Source organism: Typopeltis vanoorti, chromosome 17 (genome assembly GCF_054136105.1).
Source record: "Typopeltis vanoorti isolate ZY-2024b chromosome 17, IOZ_Tvanoo_1.0, whole genome shotgun sequence".
Lineage (NCBI taxonomy): Eukaryota > Metazoa > Arthropoda > Arachnida > Uropygi > Thelyphonidae > Typopeltis > Typopeltis vanoorti.
Window position 1 is genome coordinate 90,953,987 of NC_143565.1, and position 12,175 is coordinate 90,966,161.

General features: G+C 34.7%; 1 protein-coding gene across 4 annotated transcripts in view; it reads right to left on the bottom strand.

Annotated features, from left to right (window-relative positions):
* The window catches only part of LOC150097621 (metastasis-associated protein MTA3-like), a 474,620-nt gene that overhangs the window by 402,545 nt on the left and 59,900 nt on the right, over positions 1–12,175 (bottom strand). For 3 of the 4 annotated variants that reach the window (XM_090407418.1, XM_090407421.1, XM_090407420.1), the window contains exons 2-3: positions 8,556–8,623; positions 1,944–1,982 (exon numbers count right to left, since the gene is read on the bottom strand). In XM_090407418.1, the coding sequence (XP_090263544.1) occupies positions 1,944–1,982; positions 8,556–8,623 (107 nt within the window). The remainder of the gene's footprint in view (positions 1–1,943; positions 1,983–8,555; positions 8,624–12,175) is intronic. The other variant, XM_090407419.1, reaches the window with a different exon arrangement.

Below are 12,175 nucleotides of genomic sequence, written 5' to 3' on the forward strand. Positions count from 1 at the left end.
ACCCTCTAACGGGAAAAAAAAATAAATAAATAAAAAGCAGTTATCCAGGAGTTTTTCTTAGGATAACTATCTCCCAAATTTTTGGCAAATTAATGCAACCATATTTGTTAAGGTTGGGAGAATTCTTCAAAGCCATTGCTGATTCAAAAAATAATCTTTCAGATCTATAACGACTCCTAAATAGCACATTCGTTTTCCTCCATATAATCCTGTGTGAAGGAGTGTCCAAAGCGTGGTCTGCCATTCCCGACTTGCCATAGTAATAGTAGCAAATGTATCTTTCATGTTCTTCCAGGCAGATGTTCACTGATCTTCCTGTTTGCCCATAATAGGCCAAGTCACAGTCACATGGAACTTCATACACTCCTGGGTGTGCTAAAGGGTGAAGTTTATCCTTAGGCGAGCGGATCAGAGTTGCCAGCTTGACATGAGGTTTGAAGGTGGTGCGAAGGCCATGTTTCAACAATACTTTGGCTATCTTTTCCGATGTACCTCTGATATAGGGAATAGAAATGGTCATGTTGTATTCTTGTGTATTAGGGGAGGGCAGAGTAATGGGCCTATGTAGTATTTTATCTATTTTGTAGGGATTGTAGCCGTTGGCTAAGAACATATGGCGCAGGTACTGGAGTTCAGTGGTCAGAGCTGTATCGTTAGAACAAATGGCTCTGGCTCTGTGTGCAAGTGTTTTTAAAACGTACTGTTGGACTGGATGATGATGTGATTGTTTATGTAGGTATCTTCCTGTGTGTGTAGGCTTTCTGTAAATAGAAAAAGATAGTGATCCATCTGAAAGGCAGGTGACTAATGTGTCAAGAAATGGTAAATTTCTTGACACATTAGTCACCTGCCTTTTTTTTTTTTATTTGATTTGATTCTTTTATTTGATTATTTTTTCTACTGTGAAGTGAATTTTGGAGTGTTGGATGTTTAGGTAGGTGACAAAAGCATCCAAAGTGTCTTGTCCATGGGGCCAGATGGCAAACACATCATCTACATAGCATAACCACACTTGTGGCTTGTATGTAGCTGTGGTAAGTACTTTGTTTTCAAAGTGTTCCATGTAAAAATTTGCTAATGGGGGGGGGGGGGGACTTAATGGTACTGCTATGGGTTCTCCCCTCTCTCCCCCGTTAGCAAATTTTTACATGGAACACTTTGAAAACAAAGTGTTCCATGTAAGTTCCAAGTTTTTTTTTTTTTTTTTTTTCATTAGAGGGTGCCAAAAATAGGACTTTAGATCTTTTGTCTTTTGTAATTATATTGTTTCACTCACTCACTGTCGCATTTACATGTGTGTTGTGCTCTGATGATGCCGAGTTGAAAATCAGCGAAATATAAGCGTTAATAAAACATCTTTGTTGATAAAAGTGTTTGTGGCGTTGTTAATACCGTGAAAAATAAGTCATGAATAACCATCAACACCTAAGCTTATCTGTTAGATTGCTTGTATATGGGATGAGTTTTGGGGAGGAGAAACCTAACATCTCTCTGATATCAGCTAACTCACCTTCAATTGAAAAGTCCATATCCATCGTGATGAGAACCAAACTCAGGTTTTTTTCCAACTGAAGAACATATTGTCCCATCATTCTTCCAACTGCACCATGGAGGTAGTTAAAATTACTTGACAAGGTCATGGTTCAAACCACTGTTTGCAATACCAGTCTATTCAAAATAAGGAACATTACACAAACAAAGCACTAAATCAGTTGGAAAGTACTTGAATCATCTTCAAGCCAGATAATTAAAGAAAATTGTATTTTTTTTCTTTCTTGCTATTCTTGAACATTATTTATGTAGAGAATGGGTGCTTTTTTATTAACACAAAACTCCAATTACAACATAATGTACAATAGGAAGACAAATATGTAACATATTTGTTGAAAAAATGATTAAACAATAATTTAAATTAAAGTAATTATTTATTATAAAATTCTCACCCGTTTACCACAGGCATCTTCATCTTCAGTATGAACTGACTGGAATATAAACACAAGCATACATAACAGAAAAATTTAACAATGCTATATAAAATTATGAGATTCAGTAGAGCAGCAATAGTCAGATAATACTAATGTCCTGGTAAGTGTGATATATTGAAGGGGGGGGGATTAAGACAAGCAGAATCAAGAAGTACTATTTCCATCGTATCTATGATTAGAGCAATATAACAATGCCTCACAGCTCTCTTTGTATAATCTCTCCATAAGCAAACTGTTCTTGTTCAGGACTTTAATCTTTTTTTCAAAGTGCTCAGCGAAAGCATGTTCCATAAGTTTAGTGTAATCAGATTAATGGAATTTAATATAATTTTTGTTTCGCATGATGAACACAGCACAAACATTCCAGATTTGGTCAAAGTAATATAAACCAGAGAGGCATGGGATCTATAAGAATCAACCTATCTAAAGTGAAGGAACCTGATTCGTAATTGATAGCTTGTTGGATTAACAGCATTGTCATGACATTTAGATAAAGCACATAACTCTTTTTGAGTGAAAGATCAGCCATGAACATTAGTTGGTATTGGCAGTGGTGGTGGAGAATGAAGCCTGGCAACAGTATTAATTGTTCAAATTTCTCTTTAAACCTATCCCAAACCATGATAATAAAAACTATCAGATGAGTTTGCAGAAATCCACTGTATAACAGTAAATACAGCAAGTCATACTGTTATACAGCAAGTGACAATACAGCAAAGAGTTCATCTACATACAGACAGCCATAGCTAACAATATATGAAGCCTCTCAAGGTCTTTAAAGAACTAAATCCCTGCCTCCTATTATGATATTTCTGAGATTAAAGTCTTAAATTCTCTTAAAAAACTTTTATCACAAAAACCAACAAGGGGAAATCTTACTGTTCAGAGCCTACTCCTCACTTTCCAACGATCATGCCATGACAGACCACAAAAACTCACAGCTGTAGTCTCCTGTTGGGTTGTTGAACTTAAAAAAATAAAGACCTACTATTGATATACACCTAGACTATATGGCACTTCTAAGATTTGTAAGCCAAGCATTCTATTAAAGGCAGTTGACAGCATTAGCTGTAGAATTACAAAACTGCAGACATCTTACTATCTGCTTTATAAACAAATTCCCTTCTCATATGAAAGAACACAATGATTTTACACCCAAGATCCTTGAACTTTGGGTTGATTCTTCTGACTTACTGAACATTGTTTCCTTGTTGCCAAACACTGCTTTAGAAGAAATAATGAAACTATTCAGGCGAGTTTTCCCACCAACATAGTTCAAATTTTTAATTTTTGTAATTTATTTTGGCTATTTTACTTAACAGAAAAAATTATCAGCAAATAGAATTCATTAATGGAAGCTCCTTTTTCTGCTACACTGCCTAATTACCACATGGATCATTCCAGCCATCACCACTATAACAATAATCATAGACCTTCAATTTGGTATAAATGTGCATAAATAATATCTTTGTTATTTCGAAAAGTTTCTATCCAAATGTCTAGAATTTATCCATCCTAGAATACAGTTTATATTAGAAGTGGAAAATAATCATATTTCTGTTTCAAGTCTCCCAACTCTTCATCTGGATGGAAGATTTCAACTATTGATCATTTAAAGAAAAAAAAAAGTCATTTATATATCCATACTCAATCTCACAAGCATCATCAAAAATCGTCACTATCAGAACTCTTATTCACTGCGCTCGCTCTGTGCTATAACAAGACCTTACTATTTCAAGAAAGTCAACATATCAAGTCCACCTGCTTATCTAATGGCCTTGGCAAATCATTCATCAACAAAATCATAAACTATAGGACTCTTACAATTCCACTCAAGAAGAAGTCATTGTATGTGACTCCTTGAGAGACTCTGTAGCTCAACCATTTTCCATTTCCCTTTGGTTGGAAAAACCTGGATTTGAATCCCATCTAGGATATAAAGAACATTTATCAGGGCTTGTAAACTAAAGATGAGTTAGCTGGTCTCATACAGGTTTTTCCACCCAGAAACTCAGGGTTTTCATCCCGCATACAGATAAACCAGCCATGAGAACACAAGCAATTTACATACAAAGCATACTCATAGGCTTAGGGCTAACCACCCTATCCTGGAATCATAGTTACAAAATCCAAAGTTACCTTGGATAGTTATGGCCACTTAAAGACTTGTTAAGAAGATACTTAGGCCTTTCAGTAGTAGGCCATGAACAGACATGGTAATGCAATCCCACCTTCCAGCTCTTTAGCCTGTTTTCTCAAATGGAACTCTGGCAACCACCAAAAAGGCATATCTTCCTATATGGATAATAAGGAAATGTCAACCAGAATTCCCCCACCCTAAGTGGTAGATGACTTTCATTGCCAAGTTAAATGCCAATGCACAGAGCTAGGATTCCAGTTTCTGCCATCTCCTTTTTTTCTCTACATACAATGTGAATAAAGCCTGAAATAACTACTCACTACATGTCTCGTCTAGACTTTTGTCAGAAAGACAGCAAAAGCATTCTGAATAGCATAAATACTAACAGGTATCACACAAAATGTGCTTAAAACATGCTCCTAAATTAACATCCACCCTGTATCATTCACAATCATTCATACTCACCTGGCAACATTCATTCTATAGCCATATCCTGATTTTTAACTCATACTAGCAAAAGAAGAGAAATGCAGCCAACCATCAAACTATCATCCCATTGTATTCATATTACTTCTATCAAAAATAATGGAAAAAAGTCAACTACTTCACCACTTTGAAGCCTACCAGTTAATTAGTAATCACCAGTATGGATTCTAAACATTCTAGATCTACAGAATCTCCGTGCCAACATCACCCGTCACCAATAAGAAATCCATGTAGCCATTCTACACATTTACAAGGAATTTGATCAAGTTTGGCCAAAGGACATGTACATCAAATGACAAACTTATTGTCTAACATTCATCCTTTTGTGAATGAATTGCCGAATGGTTGGTGTCTTGTCTTCAGATTTCTCTGTGAATGATAGAGATCTCTAGCACTTTTGCCTGCACTCTTTCTTCTATTCAACTCTCTCTCCATTCCTCTTTTTCATTTAACAAACCAAGCAGTAGTAATATATACCAAGCTACAAGATCTTTCATTATCAGTGTTTGAGTACTGATCTTGTCACCTTATTTCAGTGAGGTGAGGTAAGGACAACCCTGTCAACTTCAATGCTACTAAAACACAATCCTGTCTTATTCCATGTAAGAAAGACTACACTACACTACACTTCCGTTACCACTGATAATATTGAAATCTTCACATGAGATCAGGTATCCATTCTTAGACTGACTTGCATCTCTAGCCATTCCTGAAATAAATTTATTAGCTGTAAAATTTGGGAATTTACTGGCCATCAGTTGTTCTACAAATACTATAGTGGAGTTTTTTGAAACTGCTTCTTTTTATTTTGTGTTCTCCATTGTTGTTGTAGTTGTTATTGTACTGAGGTGCCTATGATATTTAAGCGAAAATTTTAGCTAATAAATTTATTTCACATAAGTTTCTATCTTTAATCTTTCTAAATATGTCAGCTTATGTACTTATATTGAAGCAGCATTTCCTGGAAAAAGCACCTCACACCATAGCTTTCTTTACATCCAAAAAAAGGTGTCTTTTCCTAATCAAGACATTACTTCATATCTGTACAACTCCTAACACTATATAAATCCAAAAAATCTGTCTTATTATAAAATATTGTTCTCATATATGAGAACAAAAATACCTCTCGAAATATGCTTAATGCTCTCCAGAAGAGATCTATCCAGTTAACTAGTGATCCATTATTCACACATTCAATCCAGCTATTTCTCTCATAGAGGTTCTATTTCTTCTTTATGCCACTTTTACAGGTATTTTTATGGACATTTCACTGAAATGGCTGCCATCACTCTTCCACTTTTCCTTAAGCATGTAAACACACAACCTTTGTGCTTTGTAACAGTCTACCCTACACAGACTATTAAAAGCACACTATTTTACTTAATGAATATAATCTCCAGGCGTTCAAAAAAAAATATAGCGAGTCCTTCTTTACCACATGCACCACCTGGTAAAAAAGAACCTGTCATGTGTTTGACATAAAAAATAATAATAAAACCAAGTTGTTTGTCATCTTCTCCATAAGACTTCCTTATTTCTTGGTTCACCGAAGGAGAGGTTTTCTTTGCAAATCAGAAAGCTATTAAGTTCTTCATGTCAAATAGTTGCTAGCTACAGTTTCTCCTAAATCTCATGATTTTATAGAGCACTGTTGAAATTTTCTGTTATATACACTTGTGCTTGTATTCCAATCAGTTCATACTGAAGAGGTCTATGATACATGGGCAAAAGTTTATTTTAAAAAAATTAATTCTTTCTCATAATTAAGTGAAATTAATCAAATAATTTTGCATAGTTAAATGGATCCCCACAATGAGTCTACTAGCTCCATGGAAGTTGCTGTAATAATAATAATAATAATATATTTGATTATTTTTAATGTCTTAAATTTTGAGAATACAAATCATTAAATCTAGTAAGGAAATCTGGAATAAAAGGGCATACTGCATAAATGAATGGCAATATTTATTTAATCACATCAGCTATGTTAAAAATCCTGTCAGCTGCACCCTTCATGTTATATTTCTGTAAACAGACTGTTTTTACACTTTGAAGTCTTGTGTATTTAGTTAACACAATCTGATTGGTGCAATGACTTTTAACTCTATTCCTTTTAGAATCCAGGTATTGACTTGAGACCAAATAAAAAATATATATATTGAATGAAACTAAATTAAACTATAAAATACTAATAAATATAAATACATAAATATAACTAAATTAATAGCTATAAAACTAATCAAACCCAAGGCTTTCTATAGCCTTGGAGTTCTATACTTTAGAGACCTCCTTTATCTCTGAAGGATAAAAATCATTCTCTCACTGACTCGTTCTATTACTGCTTTGTTTATCGTGAGCTCAATCAGTCTACTAGACTGAACATTTTGTTTTTCACAACAAATTCCTACAAAACAATAAATGTTCATTAGAGTCAGTTCTTTATCCAGCTTTTTCTCAAAATATAAAACTTCTTCACTTCATTGGGACTATGCAGTGTTTTCTTATATAAATTACCATAGAAAAACAGTTTCTTTAACTACTTTATAAACACTGTATCAAAGTAGAGCTTTTCATTAAAGCCACTTTACAATTTCAGATTTCTCTAATTCCATTGCTTGTTCCGATAGAATAACAAATATATCCGGCATCCTTAAGACAAAACTTTCCATTTAGCGTTTCTTCAAACATTGAAATAGAATGTCTGCTTAACATCTCCTTTTAGTTACTATTTGTTGACAGTCTCAACTCTTCCAGTTAGATTCATCTTGATACGATTGCTTTTCGGAATCTTCTATTAATATATTTGAACTATCACATTTTCTTAAAAACTTCCTAAAACATAATTCTCTGATAGGCATCTCAAACTTCCATTCTCTCTCTCTATTCTTGTTTTCTTCCATTACCAAGGTACCAAACACACTCTATTTCAGCTGTCAATCATCCATCAACTCCTCGATGAACAGGTACACTTCATCTAAACAATAAGCGAGAGGTTAGGTTGTAGTGGCTGACATACATGTTGTTGTTGTTGTTAGCAAAAAGAGAATGTCATTACGATGCACAACAGACATCACAACACTAAACAATTGTGAATTACAATACAGAACATTGAAATTATTACATCTATCATACATCTGATGAGTACAATAAATCTAAAATACTTGACATTTCATTTCAACATACCAATATTGGAACATCGCAAGTGCTGATTATACAATACATGTTCTGAAACCAAATACTAATGTAGAGAAACCATTGTAAAAATATTCATAATTGTAAATCATTACTATTTTTACAAAATCTAGTAAGGAAATCTGGAATAAAAGAGAATATTGCATAAATGAATGGCAATGGATCCAAAGCAAAAAGCAACTAAGAATATCAGGCATTAAGAAAAGACAAGGATGATACAAGATAAGATAGATGATCCATTCCTTGAATCAATGAGTAAACAGAGACGAATGGTACAAAAAGAAAGGAACCGAAAGACTTGCATCCTAAATGCACTGAGCCCACAGGTCTAACAAGAGATGAAGCAGAGGTTTTTTTGGTGACAGACACAAGAAATAATAAAGTTTACTAACATCATTATATAGATAAATAGACAGTGTTGTGTGTGTGTTTGCACTTTGTGTGCACACAAAGTGCAAACAGATCCAGGAAAAGAGGTATAGTTCAAATCCATTAAGTTTGCCTTAACCTTATGAAATTTAAGCAGTAAACAAACTTCAACCCAATTCCAAGTAAATTAGAATTTTCTAACGATTCTGTTGATTCTATAAACACATGTGAACACACACACACACAAAGGATTTTATTTCTAAACTTCTCACTTTACAAAAAGGTTCTCTCCAGAACCAAATAAAATCATACTTTGCTAAGCAACAGCTTGTAAAGTAACCAATATTCAAATATTAAAATAATCACAAATAAAGTAAGCTTACTTTAATAAGCTCTTCGATCCGTCTGATTTGATATGGTGCAGTGGAGGAAGTCTCAAAATAGACGTAATCTGTAAACAAAAAACAAAATAAAGCTAAATATGTAGCATGTATACTAAATTCAATGGCATCTGAATATTATATAATGAACTTCACCACAGTATAGTGCCATAAAAAGCTAAATTTTGAATTAAAAAAAATTAAGATGAAAAAATTCTCAAGTCAAAAAAGCATACACATTCTATTTAATTAGAAACACAAATTTGAAAGTTTAAACCTTTGTAATTGCATTACCTCACAACACCATATAAAAACAAAATAAATTATGTAATTTACTGAATTGCTGATATTTTGGTGGATTGAAACCAGCATCTTCAGAACATAAATGCACCAAACACAAGAGCATGCCAATTCTAAACTGTTTCTGCTGGTCACATACACATGCACTACTAAGGCATATTCTCCTTAGTTGGAGGAAATGCTATCTAGACAGCCAGGTTGTAGATGCACTTCATTGCATGATGGAAACATTACCTTGCTGACTAGAGGACTGAGATAACCTTAAAGAGTGTGGCCAGATCACGCTCTTCAAGGATAAGCCAAATACACTTTAGGGGCCAAGACTCTTTCCGCATTCAATAGTACAGAAGTACAATGGTTCCGCAGACCAGCTGCAAGATAATACATGGGACCAAACCTCACAGTAATGAATCAGGCAGCTTCCCAAACAATTAGTGAAAAACCCTTCCACCACTTACTGTGGCAAATCATGCTTTGAGGCAAATCCAAGTATGTGGCATGCAGGAGGAAATGCCGAGCAGAGTGCAAACAGGAGACTGGGTTTTTTTCTCTGTGTGGGCACAGTATGGTTGCCAGTCTTTCACTTTCCATTGCATGACCCTGTTTTTTGATATAACTCATCCTACTCAAATACAGATCACAAAAAAAAAAAAAGTTAATGTTTTCCCATTTATTTATTCATAAAATATTCTCAATACTACAGCATTTTACCCTATTACCTTAACTTCAGAACTTCAGGATCAGACTACTTGCAAACTGACAAGCAACATAACATCTTGGTGTCATGAATGCCAAAAACCCTTAGTATTATATAGTATTATAATACTAAGTTATATTCATAGTATTATAACAAAAGGTACATTTTCATCTTAAAATTGTTAGTATCACAACACAATTTTCCTAAAACTGTTATGTAAAACTTACATAACATGTAATTTTTAAATAAATAAAAACCAATTCAATAATTTTCTGAGAAATGAGCAATTTCTCACATGAAACTATGTTAGTAATCTCTACTTACAAGCATTAGAAGGAACTAGGGAGACAAGTATTGTTCACAATCACTGTTCCAACTCATACACCAGTGTTCAATGGAGCTGAGATCATGGCTTTGTGCAGGTATGTCAAGTTCTTCAAACTCATCTCATCAAATCAATTCTGCACAGATCTCTCTATGTGAGTGGGACATCGTCATGTTGATACAGGAAAGGGTCTTTGACTAAACTGTTGCCATAAAGTTGAAAGTAGATACTGATGAACAGCTGTCATACAGAAATGTCTAGAATATCATTATAGGCTGCAGTGTTAAGATTCCCCACCAGTGGAACTACAAGTCCCAGCCCAAACCATGAAAACACCCGCAAACTATAATGCCTCCTTCGAACTTCACAGGTGGCAAAACACATTCAGGGAGGTAGCATTCTCCTTGCATCTGAAATACCTAGGCTTGTCTGTCAGACTGCCATATGGTGAAGCATGATACATCACAGAGTGCATTTTCACTGTTCCAGAGCCAATGGCAGCAAGACTTACATCACTCCACCCAATGCTTGGCACTGTCCTTGATGATGTTAGACTAGTGTGTGGCTGCTTGGTAATGGAAACCTATGTTCTTCAGCTGCTGATGAACAGTTGTGACACTTACATTGCTTGCAGAGGCATTTTGGAACTTGGTAGCGAAGGTTTCAATTGAAGACAGGTGATTTTTTGTGCCACATACTTCAGTACTCAGTAGTCCCATTCTGTGATTTTATGTGCGGCCTACCAGATTATGACTGTGCCGTTGTTGTAACTGGAGTTTCCCACTTCATAACATCACTGTTACACATGAAAAACATCTTGTACACAGGTTTCCAGTCTCAAAGTAAATGTGTGCTAATGTAATATTTCTCATATTAAAGTTATTTGTTTTTCATCTAGCAATATAACCTGTAAAATTACAAGCACAAAATGAGTATGCTGAAATTCGCTTAGTTACAAAGATCCATCATTGTTTCATGAGTTCAAGTGATTGTGCTGTCCAGGCAGTAGAGACTGTAAACAAATGTCTCTGCAACTTCTGACATCAGCATCAGTTTTCCTACATGACACAGGCTTTAAGTAGGGTGTATTAAGTATGAGAAATTTTCTTTTTGGATTTATTAGTGGACCATAGTTCTTTATAAATATATACAATCGTCGACAAGTTTCGCCAGCTAAGTCTGTCTGGCTTCTTCAGGACAGGAAATGGGTACACTAATGTTAAATGCTAAAATAGAATGGAGTAACAACAGTTAAATTAATTAAAATTGAAATGACGCGTAAGATCAAGATTATGGAGCGTGGAGTATTAGTCATTGTTTGTTAATCGTGTTTTATAGTTTTTCACGAAGTTGGGTTCTGCTAAGCATAGTGAATTTATTAAGCTTTTCCAAATGTCTTTTAGTATCATGCCTTGATTTCTGTTGAGATCACGGCCTGTTGAAAGAGAAGATAAAGAAATCAGACTCTTTTATAAAGACACATGCGTTCGTCAGACATTTTTGTAATAGATTTCACGGTTTGATATGAACACAGATGGATAAGAAAATAACTATTTATTAACTTAAAAGCTTTTAAGTTAATAAAGATGTAAAAAAGAATATAAAAGTAAGCTGATCATATTTTGATTTTCCCAAACTGGGACGCTTCTATACAAGACAAACTGGTATGACAAATATATTAATACTGACATCACTGTTTTTGAAATACAAATACATAGATAATGAAGAACAACCTGCTGCCACTAACAAACCAGCTTCGTGCTTAGCACTTTGCAAGTGGTCTTTAATGTCTGACCGCCCGCCATGCGCTACAGAGAAAACTGAGGCACAATGATCGCATCGCACCCGATCAACTTCATCGGAAAAGGAAAGGAAAGCCCTTTTGTAGTTCATCGGTGAACTTACAATTCTTTTTCAGCATGACATGGTTAGGAACAAAGCAGAATTATAACATAAACTAAAGCACTCTCGGCACACGGCAAGTTCACGTCGTGAACAGCACTTGAATCACTACAAGAATGGATGAAAAGCGTTGTAAACATGCACGACGCTATATCATGGACACGTGATTTGCACGCCTGTATAGATTCTGCATGCACTTAGTTTCATAGTTAATAATGGCTTAGCAATGATCAAAGTGGCCTTGATGCAGATTGATTACACATATTCTAGTTTTAGTGCAGCATCGTTATTTTTATAAACTTATTTGTTTTTCTATTTTTACTTCCCTCCCGCTCATGATAACATACAATAGCAATAGTAATAATATGTAATATGTTTTGCCAGAACAATTCACAAATC